Source organism: Pelecanus crispus, chromosome 22, assembly GCF_030463565.1.
Source record: "Pelecanus crispus isolate bPelCri1 chromosome 22, bPelCri1.pri, whole genome shotgun sequence".
NCBI lineage: Eukaryota > Metazoa > Chordata > Aves > Pelecaniformes > Pelecanidae > Pelecanus > Pelecanus crispus.
In genome coordinates, this window is record NC_134664.1 from 1324142 (window position 1) to 1340218 (window position 16077).

The 16077-nt window shown below is 72.6% G+C and overlaps 2 protein-coding genes across 2 annotated transcripts; both read left to right on the forward strand.

The window, feature by feature from the left end:
- Positions 1-1107: 1107 nt before the first annotated feature.
- Positions 1108-8789, forward strand: ADAM15 (ADAM metallopeptidase domain 15). Its single transcript, XM_075724426.1, has 25 exons — positions 1108-1189; positions 1891-1994; positions 2805-2881; positions 3248-3326; positions 3439-3515; positions 3590-3773; positions 3842-3904; positions 3988-4056; positions 4164-4333; positions 4411-4495; positions 4567-4715; positions 4795-4972; positions 5139-5231; positions 5331-5526; positions 5601-5709; positions 5783-5933; positions 6004-6081; positions 6152-6263; positions 6371-6509; positions 6877-6930; positions 7187-7292; positions 7743-7811; positions 8093-8164; positions 8333-8454; positions 8747-8789. Exons 1-25 carry the CDS (start codon positions 1108-1110, stop codon positions 8787-8789), a joined length of 2661 nt encoding a protein of 886 aa, XP_075580541.1.
- A 1614-nt stretch (positions 8790-10403) lies between these two features.
- Positions 10404-14611, forward strand: EFNA4 (ephrin A4). The gene is made up of 5 exons (XM_075724440.1): positions 10404-10513; positions 13208-13500; positions 14140-14208; positions 14379-14438; positions 14523-14611. The coding sequence occupies exons 1-5, from the start codon at positions 10404-10406 to the stop codon at positions 14609-14611; spliced, it is 621 nt and encodes a 206-aa protein (XP_075580555.1).
- Positions 14612-16077: the final 1466 nt, after the last annotated feature.

Below are 16077 nucleotides of genomic sequence, written 5' to 3' on the forward strand. Positions count from 1 at the left end.
CACTGTCCTGGGTGACAAAGGCAGGGGTCTCCGGAGCACAGGGTGATGAAGGTGGGGGGTCTCCGGAGCACGGGGTGACAAAGGTGGGTGTCTCTGGAGCATGGGGTGATGAGGGCAAGGGTCTTTACTGTATGGGATAGTGGAGGCGGGGGTCTCTGCTGTACAGGGCAATGAAGGCGGGGGTCTCTGGAGCACAGGATGGAGAAGGCGGGGGTCTCCACTGTCCTGGGTGATGAAGTCAGGGGACTCTGGAGCACGCAGTGATGAGGATGGGGGTCTCCACTGTCGTGGGTGACAAAGGTGGGGGGTCTCTGGAGCACAGGGTGATGAAGGCAGGGGTCTCTGGAGCATGGCATGGAGAAGGCGGGGGTCTCCACTATCCTGGGCAATGAAGGCGGGGCTTTCCACTGTCCTGGGAAATGAAGGTGGGGGTCTCTGGAGCATGGGGTGATGAGGGTGGAGGTCTCTGGTGCATGAGATGGTGAAGGTGGGGGTCTCCAGTGTACAGGGTGATGAAGGTGGGGGTCTCTGGAGCACGGCATGGAGAAGGTGGGGGTCTCCACTGTCCTGGGTGATGAAGGCGGGGGTCTCTGGAGCACGGGGTGATGAAGGCGGGGGTCTCTGAAGCATGGGATGGTGAAGGCGGGGGTCTCCGGAGCATGGGATGACAAGGGCGGGGGTCCCCACTGTCCCGGGTGACGAGGGCGGGCATCTCCATCGCATGGCACGCAGCAGGCGGGGGTCCAGCAGCAGCAGCAGCAGCAGCAGCAGCAGCAGCAGCAGCAGCAGCAGAAGCTGCCGCCGCCTCCCGGTGCTCCCGGAGCCGCCGCCGCTGCGCGGAGCCCCGGAGCCGCCCGAGGCGCGGCCGCCCGGGCCCCCCCACCGCCGCCGGCCGGGCTGGGCGTCGCCGGCGGAGCGACGGAGCGGCGGGCGGGGCCGGGCGGGGGCCGGGCAGGAAGTTCCTCCCCCCGGGCCGGGCCGGGCCGGACCGGGTGACCGGTGGCGGCGGCGGCGGCGGTGCCATGCGCGGCGGGGGCGGCCGCGGCGGGACAGCTCGGGAGCCGCCTGCCCCGGGCCGCCGGGCCCCGCTCGGGCTGCGGGAGGGCGATGGGGACGCGGGGGCTGCGGCTGCTCCTCGCCGCCGGGCTGCTCCTCGCCGCCGGCACCGGGGCCAAGGCGAGCGGCGCAGGTGAGCGGGGACCGGCGGGGGGGTCCCGGTCCGTGTCCGCCAGCCCGCGGGGGTCCGGTCCTCGCCCGCTCCGGGGCATCTCGCGGGGCCCCCCGGGGACCGGCAGCGGCCGTGCGGGGCCGTGCGGGGCGTCGGGGGCCGAGACCGGGCCGGCAGCGGGGGCCGCAGCCCCGCGGGGTGCTTGGGGGGGACGGGCGCTCCCCGGGCTTGGGGGGGAGCGGGGTCCGGCGGGGGACCCCGGCCCCTCCAGCATCCCCCGGGCCCCGGGAGGGCGGGGGTCCCCCGGGGGAGGCGGGGGCGGGCACTGAGTCAGCCGGGCCGCCCAGCCCGGCCCCGCTCCCCGCGCTGGTTGTACCGGGCAGCCGGGCCGGGGCTGACGCAAGGCCTGGCCGGGGACCCCGGGAGCCCGTCCCAAGGCGGGGGCCTGCGCTCCCCGGCCGCCTCCCGGCGCGGGGTCACCTCCAGGAGCCCCCCGGGCCCCCCTGGGAGCCGGTGCCGTGGGCGGTGCAGCCGGGGGACGCTCGGGGCTTCGCCCGGGGGCACCCCGGGAGCTGCTGGGGCGAGCGTGGGAGTCCCCGCTCCTGCTCCCCACCCCGAGCCCTGCCCTGGCCCTGAGGGGCCGGGATGCGACGGGTGACCGTGGGGGGCCGGGATGCGACGGGTGACGAAGCTGTGATGGAGTGGCTCTGGGCCCCGTGCAGGTGACAGCTCGCGGCAGCGCCGTGCCGATTTGGGACACTCCTGGCACGTGACTCCGTGGGTCCTGCGGGACGACCGGACACTCAGCCTGGCAGAGGCGACCCAGGTGAGCCCCTGCCCACGTCCCTGGGGTGCCTGCGCCACGCAGGGGCTTGTGACTGTGGGGTGGGGGCTGCCTGCACCCCGCTACCTCCCCTTGCCCCCTTCCTGAGGCAGGAAAGCTGGCGGCCAGGTCCCCTGGCCCCAGGTCCCCTGGGGTCTGAGCACCGAGAGCCTCTGGGCACCCCAGGGGCAGTGGGGAGGGGGCCCCCAGCAAATCCCCCCCTTCCCCTCCTCTCCCGGTGCCGGGAGGGACCTTGCATGGTCGGGGCACCCACCCTGCGCCCGGCACTCCTCCCGGCTGCGGCGGAAGGGCCCAGCCCGACCCGTGGCCGTTGGGAGTCTCTCCGGCGTTTCCGCCGCGCTGCACCGGGCAGGAAGCACAGGGGGTGGTGGTGGGGGGCCCGGCTCTGTCTGACACCCCCTTCCCCAGCACAATGAGCCCGGGAGGGAGGGACGCTTCCTGCGGGGCGCGAGGGTGGGGGCCAGGGCAGGCAGGGGTTCCCTTCCGCCCCCTCCCTCCAGGCACGCGCCAGGGCCAGGCGGGTCCCCCAGCCCCCCGCCAACACCCCACCAGGGGTCACAGCGTTTTGGAGGGCGTGTGGGGATGGGAGGGGACCCGGGGACGGGAGGGCACCCATGGCTTGGCCCAGGGTCAGGTCCCCCAGCCCCCTGCCAACACCCTGCCGGTGGTCACGACATTTTGGAGGGTGTGTGGGGACAGGAGGGGACCCGGGGATAGGAGGGGACCCACGGCTTGGCAGAGGGTCGAGTGTCCTGGGGCAGGGGGTCCTCCCGTAACCGCTGCCTGTGGCAGGGGGGGTTCCCCGCCCGGCTGCGGGTGCTGCTGGAGCTGGAGGGGATGCGGCTGGTGCTGGAGCTGGAGCAAAACTGGTGAGTCGGCAGCTGGCTGGGGCAGGGCAGGGGTGGGAGTGGGATGGGGGTCCCAGGGGTCCCGTATCCATGAATGGTGCATGTGGGTTGGGGGTCCCATGGGCTCCATCTCTATCCATGGCTCACAAGGGGTGGGGGTCTGGGGGACCCTCTCTCCGTCCATGGTGCACGTGGGGTGGGGGTCCCTTGTTCCCCTTCTCCATCCGTGGTACACATGGGGTGGGGGTCCCAGGGAGCCTGTCTCCATCCGAGGTGCCCCTGCAGCAGGCTGGTGGGTATGGGGGGGTCCCCATTTTTGTCAGCGGTGTGCTCAGTGTGGGGTGAGCTGGGGGGTCCTGCTGTGGGGGTGACGCGTGCCTCTGGCAGGGAGCTGGTGCTGGGCACCGGGGCGCTGCTCTACTACCTGCCCAATGGCACACGGGTGACGCAGGAGGCCGGCGAGCAGGTAGGGCCCAGGCCCGTCATGTCCCCGAGAGAGACGAATGTCCCCAAGCTGCCCCCATGCCCTGGGGGACCCCGGTATGGGGCTGGCTCCTGAGTTCCCATCTCCACTGCAGGAGCACTGCTGCTACCGGGGGACGGTGCGGGGCTTCCCCGGCTCCTGGGCCAGCCTCTGCGCCTGCGCCGGACTCAGGTGAGCCCCCAGCCCCGGCGGTCCCCGAGCCCAGCTCCCACCGTGCCGCTGATGCCTCCTCTCCCCTTCCTCAGCGGCCACCTCTGGCTGTCGGAGACCAGGAGCTACGGGCTGGAGCCGGAGGCTGGCAGCCCCCTGGGGCGGCACGTCGTGTACCGGCCACGGGAGGTCCGGCTGGCACTGCGAGCCTGCGGGCAGGGCCCCCTGGACCCCCCCCAGGCAGAGGCGGAGGAGATGGAGCCCCCCAGGCCGCAGAGGGTAGGTCACTGGTGGGTCTTGCTGCGCCAGAGAGGGTCCCCACACCCTGATGCCCTCTCCTCCCCCAGGGCAAGCGGGCGGCGGCGGAGCAGCGGTTCGTGGAGCTGGTGATGGTGGTGGACCACGCCGCGGTGAGTACCAGGCAGACGTCCCTGGCACAGGGGCCGCCCTGCTCCCCTGCCGACTCCCCTGACGCTCCTCCCTGTGTCCCCAGTTCCAGAATTACCCCAACCTGCAACACATCCGCACCCGGACCCTGGAAATCGCCAATCAAGTGGACGCGGTGAGTCACCACCACCATGCGCTGGGCACTGTGCTCCTGGTGCTCGGCTCAGCTGTGCCCTCACTGCTGTGCTGACGGGGGTCTCTGACCGCCCCCGTGCACCCCAGTTCTTCCAGCCGCTGGGAGTGCGGGTGGCCTTGCTGGCGGTGGAGGTCTGGAGTGAGGGCGACAGGTTCGTGGTGGGCGGCAGCGCCCGGGCTGCACTGGAGCGGTTCCTGCGCTGGCGTCAGGAGGAGCTGCTGCCCCGGCTGCCCCACGACAACGCCCAGCTCCTCACGTGAGTTGGGGATGGGGATGGGGGACGGGGACGGGGCATGCAGGCAGCCCTCCCCAACCCCTGCGCTCTCTCCCCAGGGGCGCCCGGTTTGACGACGTCTCGGTGGGGATGGCGGCTCAAGCCTCCATGTGCTCCCCCGCGCGCTCCGGGGGGGTCAGCATGGTGAGTACCCCCCGTCCCCGTCCCATCCCCCCCGCTGCCCGCTCGCCCTGACCCCCCGTCCCATCCCGCAGGACCACTCGGTCAGTGTCCTCGTCGTCGCCTCTACCATGGCTCATCAGCTGGGGCACAACCTGGGCATGCGCCACGACAGCGCCGGGCGCTTCTGTGACTGCAGCGACCTCCGGCAGGACCGCGGCTGCATCATGGCGTCACCCACGGGGTGAGGGCAGCGGGCAGGGCCATGAGGGGCCAGGGCCCAGCCCCCTCCCCACCTCACCAGCCCCTGTCTGGCTCCACAGGCTGACACCCGGCTTGAGCTTCAGCAACTGCAGCCAGCAGGACCTGGAGCGCAGCCTGCGGCAGGGACAGGGCTGGTGCCTCTCCAACGTCCCCGAGCCCCGGCGCCTGGCCGGGAGCCCCCGCTGCGGGAACGGCTTCCTGGAGCTGGGCGAGGGCTGCGACTGTGGCCTCAGCGTGGTATGGGGAGCTCTGGGCGGGCTGGGATCCCCGCTACAGCCACCCCACTTCTGCTGAGCCTGCTCGTGCCGTGGCTCTGCACAGGGGTGCCGTGTCCTGGCCCTGCCATGGGGCTGGCAGGGGGGACACTGGTGCCGCTTGCTCACCGCAGCCCTTCTGCCCTCAGGAGTGCGCAGATCCCTGCTGCAACAGCAGCAGCTGCCAGCTGATGCCTGGGGCCGAGTGTGCCACAGGGGATGCCTGCTGCCAGGACTGCCAGGTTCGTGGGGATGGGCAGCCGGCAGCACAGGTGCTCCGGCCGCTCCCTGGGGTGCGTTTCCCGGGGGTCCCCATTCATCTGACTGTGCCCCCCCACCAGCTGCGCCGCGCCGGACACCCGTGCCGGGAACCCCATGGCGAGTGTGACCTGCCCGAGTTCTGCGACGGGGTCTCGCCGCACTGCCCGCCTGACACCTTCCTGCAGGACGGGCAGCCCTGTGCCGGCAGACGGGCGGTCTGCTATGGTGGCTCCTGCACCACGTACGAGGGGCAGTGCCAGGAGCTGCTGGGGCCAGGTATGGCGGGGCTCGGCTGGGGGCCAGGGGCCAGGTGGGGGTGCTGAGGCTCGCTGCCCCCCTCCCCACTGCAGGCGCCAGCCCCGTCTCCAGCTCCTGCATGGCCTCCCTGAATGCGAAAGGGGACGAACGTGGGCACTGCGGGCAGCTCCCCAACGGCTCCTACATCGCCTGCGCCCAGAGGTGAGTTCTGTCCCCTGCCCCGCTGTCCCCCGCCTTGCTGTCCCCCCCTGCCCCGACCCCTCTGTCTCGGCAGGGATGCTGGCTGTGGGGCACTGCAGTGCCAGCGCGGTGCTGCCCAGGGGAGCACATTGGCAACGTCCTGCCAGGGGACCCTCCTGCCCGGGGACAAGGACGTGAGCGATGCAGCCATGGTGCTGCCTGGCACCGCCTGCGGCCCCGCAAAGGTGAGCACGGTGGCAGCGGGGAAGCGGCCGGGGGATGCTTGCCCAGTGCTGACAGCCCGTCCCCCGGCAGGTGTGCCTCCAGCACCGGTGCCAGGATGTCTCCACGCTGGGTGACCAGCACTGCCGGAACAAGTGCCACGGGCACGGGGTGAGTGCAGGGCGGCTGGGGTGGGTGCTGGAACCCTGCCAGGGGCTGAGGTTCGGTGTCGCCCACCCAGGTGTGCAACAACCACGGCCACTGCCACTGTGAGCGGGGCTGGGCCCCCCCAACCTGCGAGAGCCCCGGCGCAGGGGGCAGCCAGGACAGTGGCCCTGCCGCCCTGGAGCGAGGTGAGGGCAGAGGCAGGCAGTCGCTGCTGCAGCACGGAGAATGAGGCTTTGTGCGGCTGGAGCCGGCGTGGGGTGCGGCGGGGGGGCTGACGTGCGGCTCTCCGCAGGGGGAAGCGCCCTGCCTACCGCCCTGCTGCTGAGTGTGCTGACAGGGCTGGCCCTGGCGCTGGGGCTCTGCTGCGCCCGCCGCACCCAGCTGCACAAGCACCTCTGCCAGCTCGGCAAGGGGACGTCCTGCCAGTACAGGTAATGGAGCCGGCGGGAGCAGGTGGCACACGGGCATCACGCGCGCCTCTGTGTGTGCCATGGCAGGCACTGGAGCTGCCTGCCTGCATGTGGGCACGCACACGCGTGTGGTGGGTAAGCGGGACACGTGCATGTGATGTTTACACGCGCGCGTGCGTCCCGTGGCGGCTGACCGAGCGGAGTGCACACGTGTGTCCACGAGCAGGTGATGGTCTGTGTGTGTGTGCGCATGCGTGCATCCCCCCGGCGCAGGTAGTGGACCCTGTCGTGCATCGTCGCCCTGTGTCACTGTGTGTCACCGCGGTTCCTCCCCTCCCCCACTACCCCCCCGGCCCCAGGCTGAGCCCCCCCACTCTTCTCCCCACAGCGCTGAGACCCGGGTCCGATTCCTGGGTCCGGAAGCCCCAGACGGCTGGAGCGGGTAACGTCGCTGCCGGAGCCTGGGCGTGGGGCTGTCCCTGAGCCGTCCTGCTTCGCGAGGCCTCTGGTGCTGCAATCTTCCCCTGGCAGTGCCCGGGGGGTGTGGGGCAGCCCCAGGGTGCGGGGTGTCGCATCTTCCGGTGCCGAGGGGTTCGTTTCTCTTGGGCTTCTGCTGGTGTCTGTGTCGCTCGGTCACCGTGCGGGTTCTCCCCAACCACCCGGAGCGAGCAGGGCCCGATCCTGCCTCTCTCCTGCAGGATCTCGCAGCCAGAGCCCCGGTCGGGCAGCCAGGGCCCCCCCCAGCGCCCCCGGCCCCCACAGCGGTGTCAGGCCACGGAGCTGCGGGTCATGCACAGCAGCAAGGTGAGAGCCGGGGGGGGGGGGGGGGGGCTGAGGATGAGGGGGCTGCTGGTGAGGGTGATGCTGTCGCCGTGGTAACACACTGCGGTTGCCGTGGGTACCGGAGTTGGGTCTGGTTGTTGCCAAGGAGGCATCCCTGGGTGCCAGCTTGGAGCCATCCCCCTGTACCAGGGCTGGCCCATTCGACGCTGTGGCACCCCGGGACAGGAGCAGCCTGGCACCATGCTGGACCGCGCTGCTCTGGTGCCCTGTGCTGCGCTCGGCACTGGCTGCGCTCCTCCGGGATCTGTGCCCGGCCAGGGGCCGTGGTGGCCACCCCAGCCAGGATGCCGAGTCCCGGAGCCACTGCTGTGGGTCTCAGCTTCGCGGTGGGAGGGGGGTCTCCGCATGCTGCACGGCTTGCCCGGCTCCAGGGCTGCATGGCGCTCCTGCCCCCTCTCCCTCTCTCCGCAGCCGGCTGCCCTCGGCTCGGCCCGCCCTGACCCGCCCTCCCGGCCTCTCCCGCCGGACCCCGCTCCCAAGGTAACGCCAGGGTGGGGGTCCCGGGCAGCACCTCCCCAGCCGCCAGCCACTGCCGCACGCCTGGCTGCGCACCAGCTCTGGGGGACATGCGCGCTGCGGCCCCTCGGCAGCACGGCTCCCGAAGCCTGCTGCCCGGCACAGCCGGCTCCCCCACCATGGGAGAGCCCTGGCCCCCCCAAAAAATCCTCCTGCGCAGTGGGAGGCTCAGCCCCACGGCCGCCGGTCCCCGACCTGTCTCACTGTCCCCCAGCTGTCTCACTGTCCTTGCTTTCTCTGCCCAGGCCCCCCCCTCGGACAGGCCGCCCCCCCCCACACGCCCGCTGCCCGCGGACCCCATGGTGCCAGGCGCTCAGGTAATGGTGGCACGGCAGCGGCAGCACTGGCGTGTGGGGCAGGACGGTGTGTGCCTGGGCCGGGCCTCCCCCTGCCCCACCTGGGGCAAGGGAGGTGGTTTGGGCCCCCCCGAGCCCATCGGGGGGGTTGGCCTGAGCTGCAGCTTTGACACCCCCATTCTCCTGCAGCCCCCAGGTCTGGCCAAACCCCCCCCGCCTCAGCGGCCGCTGCCCTTGAACCCCCCGGGGCCTTCGCTGCCCTGCAGCGAGACCCCCCCCGGTCACCCCTACGTCACGGTGATTCCCTCCAGGTGAGTGGGGCTGCGGGGGCCAGAGTGGGGTGCATGTTGGGGTGGGGGCCAGGGTGGGGGTCTGGGGGGGCAGAGTGGTGTGCAGGTGGGGGCACTAGGGAGGGTAGAGGGGGGAGCGAGGAGGGATGGAGGGCTAGGGTAAGGGTCTGGGGGGGGCAGAGCAGGGTGGGGGCTGGGGGGTGTCAGTATGGGGGGCTGTGGGGGGCCAGGGTGGGGGGCTGGGGGGGTAGAGCAAGGTGCAGGCTGCTATGTTGCGGCCCCGGGCCCGTCACCGCCCGCTTCTCTCCCCCAGGCCGGCTCCCCCGCCGCCCGCGGGCACCCAGCCGGACGCCTGAGCCGCGGGCCGGGACCGCCGCAGCGCTGGAGCCGCCGGGCCGGGCCGGGCCGCGGGGAAGGCCTCGCCCAGACCCCCGTGGGGCCTCGCCGTCCGCTTGTCCCCCGCCGACGCCAATAAAGGGGCTGTGAGCTGCCTCCGCGCTGCCTCCGCGCTGCCTCCGCCGGACCGGGGGGCGCGGGCCCAGCCGCGCCGCCCCAGAGAACTACAACTCCCGGCAGCCCCCGCGGCGCCCGCCGGAAGCGCCGCCTCCCGCGCAGGAAGTGGCTCTCGGCTGCCAGCGCCCCCTGACGGGGACGGTGCGCGCAGCCGGGCGGGGCGGGGGCGGCTCCCTCGGAGCCACGTGGGCACGCGCACGTGCAGGGGCCGCCCTGTGTGCACCGACATGCGTGTGCAGGAGCCGATCTGTGTGCGTGGGCACACGTGTGCAGGACGTGCTCTGGGTGCGTGGGCACACACGTGTGCAAGAGCCACTACACCTGCACACACACGTGTGCAGGATCTCCCCCGTGTGCACAGACACGCGTGTGCAGGAGCTCCCCCGTGTGCACGCACACACGCGTGTGCAGAAGCTGCCCTATGTGCACGCACACACACGTGTGCAGGAGCCGCCCCGTGTGCACAGACACGCGTGTGCAGGAGCCGTGTGCAGGAGCCGATCTGGGTGCGTGGGCACACACGTGTGCAAGAGCCACTACACCTGCACACGCACGTGTGCAGGAGCTCCCCCGTGTGCACAGACACGCGTGTGCAGGAGCCGCCCAGCGTGCACACACGCGTGTGCAGGAGCAGCCCGGTGTGCACACACGCGTGCCCAGGAGCCGCCACGCCTGCACACACACGCGTGTGCAGGAGCAGCCCGGTGTGCACGCACACGCGTGGGCAGGAGCTGCCCCCAGTGCACGGACCAGCACCGTCCCCCCGCCGCGTCCCGCTTGGCCGGTACCGGTACCGGCGCCCGGGGGGTGCTGCTGCCCGGCGGGGGCGGGGGTGGGCGCGGGGAGCGCCCGGTGCTGCCGGTGCCGGTGCCCGGGCCGTGCCGGTCCCGCTCGAAACCCGAGGTACCGGTTGGGGCGGGGGGAACCGGGCAGGTGCCGAGGATGCTGGTCCCGGGGCGGTGCCGGTCCCGGTGCCGGATTGGGGCGGGGGGGTGTGGTGTGGTGGTGTGCCGGTCCCGGTGCCGGGGGGTGCCGGGGATGCCAGATGGTGCCGGGGTGCCGGCCCCGGTGGGTGGTGGGGTGCCGGATGGGTGCCGGGGTGCCGGTCCCGGTGCCGGGGGGTCCCGGGTGGGTTCCGAGGTGCCGGTCCCAGCGCCGGGGAGTGCCGGGTGGGTTCCGGGGTGCCGGTCCCGGTGCCGGCGGGTCCCGCGTGGGTTCCGAGGTGCCGGTCCTGGTGCCGGGTGGGTTCCGAGGTGCCGGTCCCGGCGCCGGGGGGTCCCGGTGCCGCCCCCCAAGGGTTAATGGCGCTCGGGGAAGTTGCCGGGCGGCGGCGCGGCGCGGATTGGCCCGAAGTTGGCGGGGCGGGCCGGGCCGTGCCGAGCCCCGCCGTGCCGGGCCGCCCCCGCCCCCCCGCCCCGGCCCCGGCCCCGCCGCCCCCCGCCGCCGCCGGCGGAGCCATGCGCCCCGCGCCGCTGCTCGGGCTCCTGCTCTGGGCGCCGCTGCTCTGGGCGCCGGCCCCGGTGCCCGGCCTCCGCCACGGCGTCCACTGGAACGGCAGCAACCCCAGGTAGCGCCGCCGCCCCCGCCGGCCCCGCCGCCTTTGTGCGCCCCGGGCCCCGCCGAGCCCCGGGCCCCGCCGAGCCGCCGGGAGGGTCGGGGCGGCGGGCGGTGGGCTCCCGGGAGGGGCGGAGCTGGCGGGCAGCGAGCCACCGGGCAGCCCCGGTGCTACCGGGCACCCCCAGGTGATACCAAGACGGTGAGTACCTCCCGGTGGCACCGAGACCCGGCGGCACCGAGCCGCCGGGCACCCCCGGGCGTTACTGAGGCGGTGAGTAGCTCCAGTGGTACCGAGGCACCGGGCACTGCCAGCGGCATTGAGCCCCAGGTGGGAGTGAGCAGGTGAGTATCTGCCAGTGGCACCGAGCTGCCGGGCACCCCCGGGCGTTACCGAGCCGGTGCGTACCCTGGGTGGTGCTGAGCCCCAAGCAGCACCGAGCCCCCGGGCATCCCTGGGGGTACCAAGCCGGTGAGTACCCGCAGTGGTACCGAGCCACTGGGCACCCCTGGCAGCACCGAGCCCTGGGTGTTACCAAGCCGGTGCGTACCCTGGGTGGTGCTGAGCCACAAGCAGCACCGAGCCCCCGGGCATCCCTGGGGGTACCAAGCCGGTGAGTACCCGCAGTGGTACCGAGCCACTGGGCACCCCTGGCAGCACCGAGCCCTGGGTGTTACCAAGCCGGTGCGTACCCTGGGTGGTGCTGAGCCACAAGCAGCACCGAGCCACCAGGCATCCCCGGGGGTACCAAGGGTGCCCCAGGGTGGTACTGAGCCACCGGGCACCCCCAGTGGCACTGAGCCCCGGGTGGCACCGAGCTGCCGGCCATCCCCAGGTGATACCGAGCTGGTAACAACACCCAGGTGGTCCTGAGCCACCGGGCACCAGTGGTGGCACCGAACCCCAGGCATTACCGAGCTGGTGAGTACCCCCAGGTGACGCTGAGCCCTGGGGGGGTTCCAAGCTGGTGGGCGCTCCTGGTGATGCCAAGTCCCCGGTGGTACCAAGCTGTGCTGAGCCCGGGTGTCCGGGGTGGTACCGAGCTTTGGGCATCCTCAGTGGCACCGAGCCCAGGCACGCTTGCTGGGCGTGGGGCTGGTGGGCAGCCCTGGGATGCTTGCTGCTGGTGGGCACCGCGCCTGGGGTCACCTCGGGGGGCATCAAGGCGGTGGGTGGCACTGCCAGGGCCGCGGGTCCCCATGGCCTATGGCCCTGCTGGTGGGAGCCATCGGGCACGGCCCAGCCGCTGCCTGGTCAGGGGTGCTGCCCGCATGCTCTGCCATCACTGGTGGGCCGGGGTCTGGCCCCATCCCTCCTCCTGGCCTCCTCCATTTTGGGCATTTCCCAGCTCGGGGCTGCTCAGGCCCCGGGGGAGCAGGGAGGCAGGGTCGGGTGTTGTGCCGGGGGCCCAGGGGCTGCACCCACCCCACAATGCTGGGCTGGGGCAGGTGGGCACGTTCTGGGCAGGGCTGGGGGCACCGATGCTGCCCCCGGGAGCGGGGACCCGTGGACAGGAGACGTGGAAACCCACCACCCATGGGTGCCCCAGGAAGCGGGGGGCCGTGTGCCCCTCCGCAGGGTCAGGGCAGGGCCCCAAGCCCCCGGCAGCCCTCGGCCCTGCCCGGGCTCGTCCCGGCCAGCGTCGCCCGGCGGGATGCTCTGAGTCAGTGGGGAGCCTGCGCCCGGTCCTGTCCTCGAAGAGCCCCCGGCCTGGGGGGGGGACAGCTGGGGCCCAAGCCTCCCCGGCTCAACAGCACTGCCGGCCCGGTGATTAATGCACCAACCTCTGCCGCAGCTGCCAGGAATCTGCGCCTGGTGTAAACACTGCTGGTACCTGCACCGGGGTGGGAGGACAGGGCTGGAGCCGGCCCTGGGGTCTCCCCGCCGGCCCCCTCCCCAGCGGGATGGGGCGACCCGGCCAGCCGGGCAGCAGCTCGGCAGCACCGTCCCTGCCGCAGCGCTGCCAGCGAGGCTGGGGCCTTGCCGGGCTGCTGCGTGCCCGGGCCGCGGCAGGATCCATCCGGCTGGGAGACGTGGGCGCAGGGTGGAGGCTGCCGCCCTGCTGGGGCTGGGCAGGGGGAGAGGGGGCTCCCGCTCTGTCGCCTGGCCCGGGCAGGACCAAGTGTGTGCACATACGTGTATGTGTGCACATGTGTGTGTGCGTGCACGCATGTGTGTGCCTGCAGTGGTGTCTGCTCCACCCCGGCCTGGCTGCACATGCTGTTTGCAGCTGTGAGCTCCTGCCGGCCCAGCGGCCATGCCGGTGCCCGCCTGCCTGCGCAGGTGCCCGGGCTGTGCCCTCTCCCCGCCCACCCCGCCAGCAGACCCCCCCGTGCCCCCTGCCCCAGCCAGCCGCCCCGCTGCGAGCGCTGCGCCAGTGCAGGAGGCATCACGTGGGGCAGCCCCCCGCTGTGGTGTCAGCGCTGATCAGCTTCGGGGACAGTGAGGCGGGTGCCTGGAGCGAGGGGCTTTGTGCCCCGGCCGGCGTGGCTGGGCTCCCCCTGGCCACAGTGGCCAAAGCCATTCAGCTCCAGCAGCCTGCGGCTAATCCGAGCTGATGCCTGGTTGTGTAGAGCGGCCGGGTGCCCAGTAGCTGTTTTGGCAAAAGCCCGGCCACCGGCTCTGCCGGGGTGGGAGGTGGCAGGGCGTCACTCCCGGGGACAGCGGGACCCCGGCGCCTGCTCCCCGGCTCGCCCTGCCCGGCAGGTTCCTGCGGGACGACTACGCCATCCAGGTGGCCATCAATGACTACCTGGACATCTACTGCCCGCACTACGAGGGAGCCGTGCCCGCCGGCCGGGCAGAGACCTTCACGCTCTTCATGGTGGACCTGGAGGGCTACCGCGGCTGCTACGAGACCCCCGGCGCCTTCAAGCGCTGGGAGTGCAAGTGGCCCCAGGCGCCCTTTGGGCCCGTCCGCTTCTCGGAGAAGATCCAGCGCTTCACCCCCTTCTCGCTCGGCTTCGAGTTCCAACCTGGGGAGACCTACTACTACATCTGTGAGTCACGCTGGGGCCCGGGGCGCAGCGGGGCTGGGTGCAGCCGGGGTTGGGTCCCACCAGGGTTCACCTGCACCCAGGGGTCCGGGTGGAACCAGGTTTGGGGCACGCAGGAGGGTCGGGGTGCACCGAGGACCTGGAAGCAACCAGGGTTGGGGTGCACAGGGAGGGTCTGGATGGAAGTAGGGGTTGGGGTGCAACCAGGGTTGGGGTGCGTGGGGTGGGGGGCATCCTGGATGAAAGCGGGGGTTGGGGTGCAACCAGGGTTGGGGTGCGCGGGGTGGGGGGCATCCTGGATGAAAGCGGGAGTTGGGGTGCAACCAGGGTTGGGGTGCACGGGGGGGTTGGGGTGCCCCAGGGGTCTGGAGGAAAGTGAGGGTTGGGGCAAACAGGAGGGGTCTGGATGCAACCAGGGTTGAGGTGCATGGGAGGGGGGGGTCCAGCTGCACCTGGGGGTCGGGGTGCACGGGGGGGGCGCATGCCCGGGGGGGGCGCGGGGGGTGCCGGCGCCGCCGCCCGCCGGCAGGGGGAGCCCCAGGCCTGGCCGTCGGGGGTCCCGTCCCGGGCTGGGGGGGCCGTGCCGGGGAGCGGGGGGGGACACGGACAGGGACCCCCCGCTGATGTGTCCCCTCTGCCCAGCTGTCCCCAGCCCCGAGAGCGCCGGGCGCTGCCTGAAGCTGCGTGTCTCCGTCTGCTGCAGAAGCACCAGTGAGTCCGGCCTGGGGGGTGGCTGCACCCCAAAAATCTGGGGCTCCCCCTCCCCTGCCTCTGGGGCAGCCTGGTCCCCGCTGGGGATACTGGTTTGCACTGGGGCCCTGGGGGGGGACACCTCCTCCCCCAGGGGAGCCGATCACTGACGCCGTCGGGGTTTGTTTCAGCGCCGGAGCCGGTGACAGAGATCCCCAACTCGCAGCCCCGTGGGCGCGGGGGGCCGGAGGGTGAGTATGAGGCGGGTGGGGGCACCGGGGGCCAGCGGGGGGCTGGGGGCCGCCTCGCCCTGACCTCTGCTCCTGCCCTGGCAGACGCCGTGCCTGCCCGGGGCATCGCGGCCTCGCTGCAGCCCCGTGCCCCGTGCCTGCTGCTCGTGCTCCTCGCCCTGCTCTGGATCTGACCCGTGGCGCTGCCCATGGCGGGGAGACGGGCTCCTCTGCCCCACTGCTTCCAGACTCTTCCTCTGCCACCGTCTCCCCCGAGCCCATGGGGCAGCCCTGGGCCACAGCTCACCCGCCAGACCCCCCCTGGAGCCGAGCCGGGGCCGGGAGCTCTGGGCTGGAAGGTGAGGGGGGTACGGGGGGCTGCCCAGTGGTGGGTGCCCCCGGGGGCTGGTCCCCCTTGCCGCAGCATCCCCTAATGGGGCTCTCCCCCTCCCAAGGGACCTCGCTTCCCACCGGCATCACCGCGCACCAGCCCTGCCGGCCACCCTGCCCCGGTGCTGGGCTCCCCGCGGCTCGGCGGACACCTGCTCTGCCCCAGGGCTGTCGCCTCATCTCCTGCCTTCCCCTGTGGACCCTCTGCCCCGGGGGGCCGGGGAACCCCCAGGCCCTGGAGCGGGGCGGCAGCCCCTCCAGGCGGGCGCCGGATGGAGACAGGCGCCTGGCCCCTCCGCTGCCTCGTCCTCCGGCGAGGACACACCGATCTGTCTTCTGGGAAGACGCCCTTCTCTGTGCCGTCACCGGCCCCTACGGTTTGGTTTTAACCCCTGGTAGTGACTGAGCTGAGCAATACAGTATTTGCAAGATTGCTGCGCCCTCGCACTGCCCGCGGTGCCCTCCTGCCTGTGCCCACCTGCCCGCGGTGCCTTCCCGCCTGTACCCAGCTTCCCACGGTCCCCTCCTGCCTGTACCTGCCTGCCTGTACCCACCTGCCTGCAGTCCCCATCCTTGCTGGGGCATGGGCTGGGGCAGCTGCTCCCCAGGGGTCCCTGCGCCTCTCACTGCGACCTTTCAGGCCGAGGGTTTAATTGCAGCGATTTGATACTGAGACGTCAGCTCATGTCACAGGGAGAGCTTTAATTACAGCTGAGCTGCCTGCAATTGGTGCCTGGCAGCGGGACCCAGAGCTGGCCACCAGCGCCTGCGAAGGGACAGGGATGAGGGGCGTCAGGGCTGGGGGGGTCACTCACCCAGAGCCCCCAGCCGGGCACCCTGGTCCCACTCGCTGCCCTTGCCAGGGCTCAGGCTGCCCGCGGGGGTGGCGGTCCTGCGTCCATCTGTCTGTCCCCCCCACCCCGTGTACATTGGGATGTACGGCAAAGCAGGGGGCTGCGGGGGGCCATGGTTGGGGTGCCAGCCACCCTTTGTCTCCGGGGCACCCAGGGTGCCAGGGTGCTGCGGGGGCCCTTTTGCGGTGCGGCCGGGCCCCTGCCGCCGGGGTCGCGGCTCCAGTGCAGCCGGTGGCCGTGGCACGCAACCGGTAGCGGGGTGCCCCAGGTTGCTCGAGGCTCCCGCAGCGGCCGGTGGCTCCTGGCCCCCCAGCCCGTGGGTGCAGCCCCCCCAAGTGCCCAGCCTGGGGGGCCCAGCCAGGGCTGAGCCCCCGTGGGGCCGCCGGCAGCCGGGGCCCCGCAGCCCCCTCCCCGCG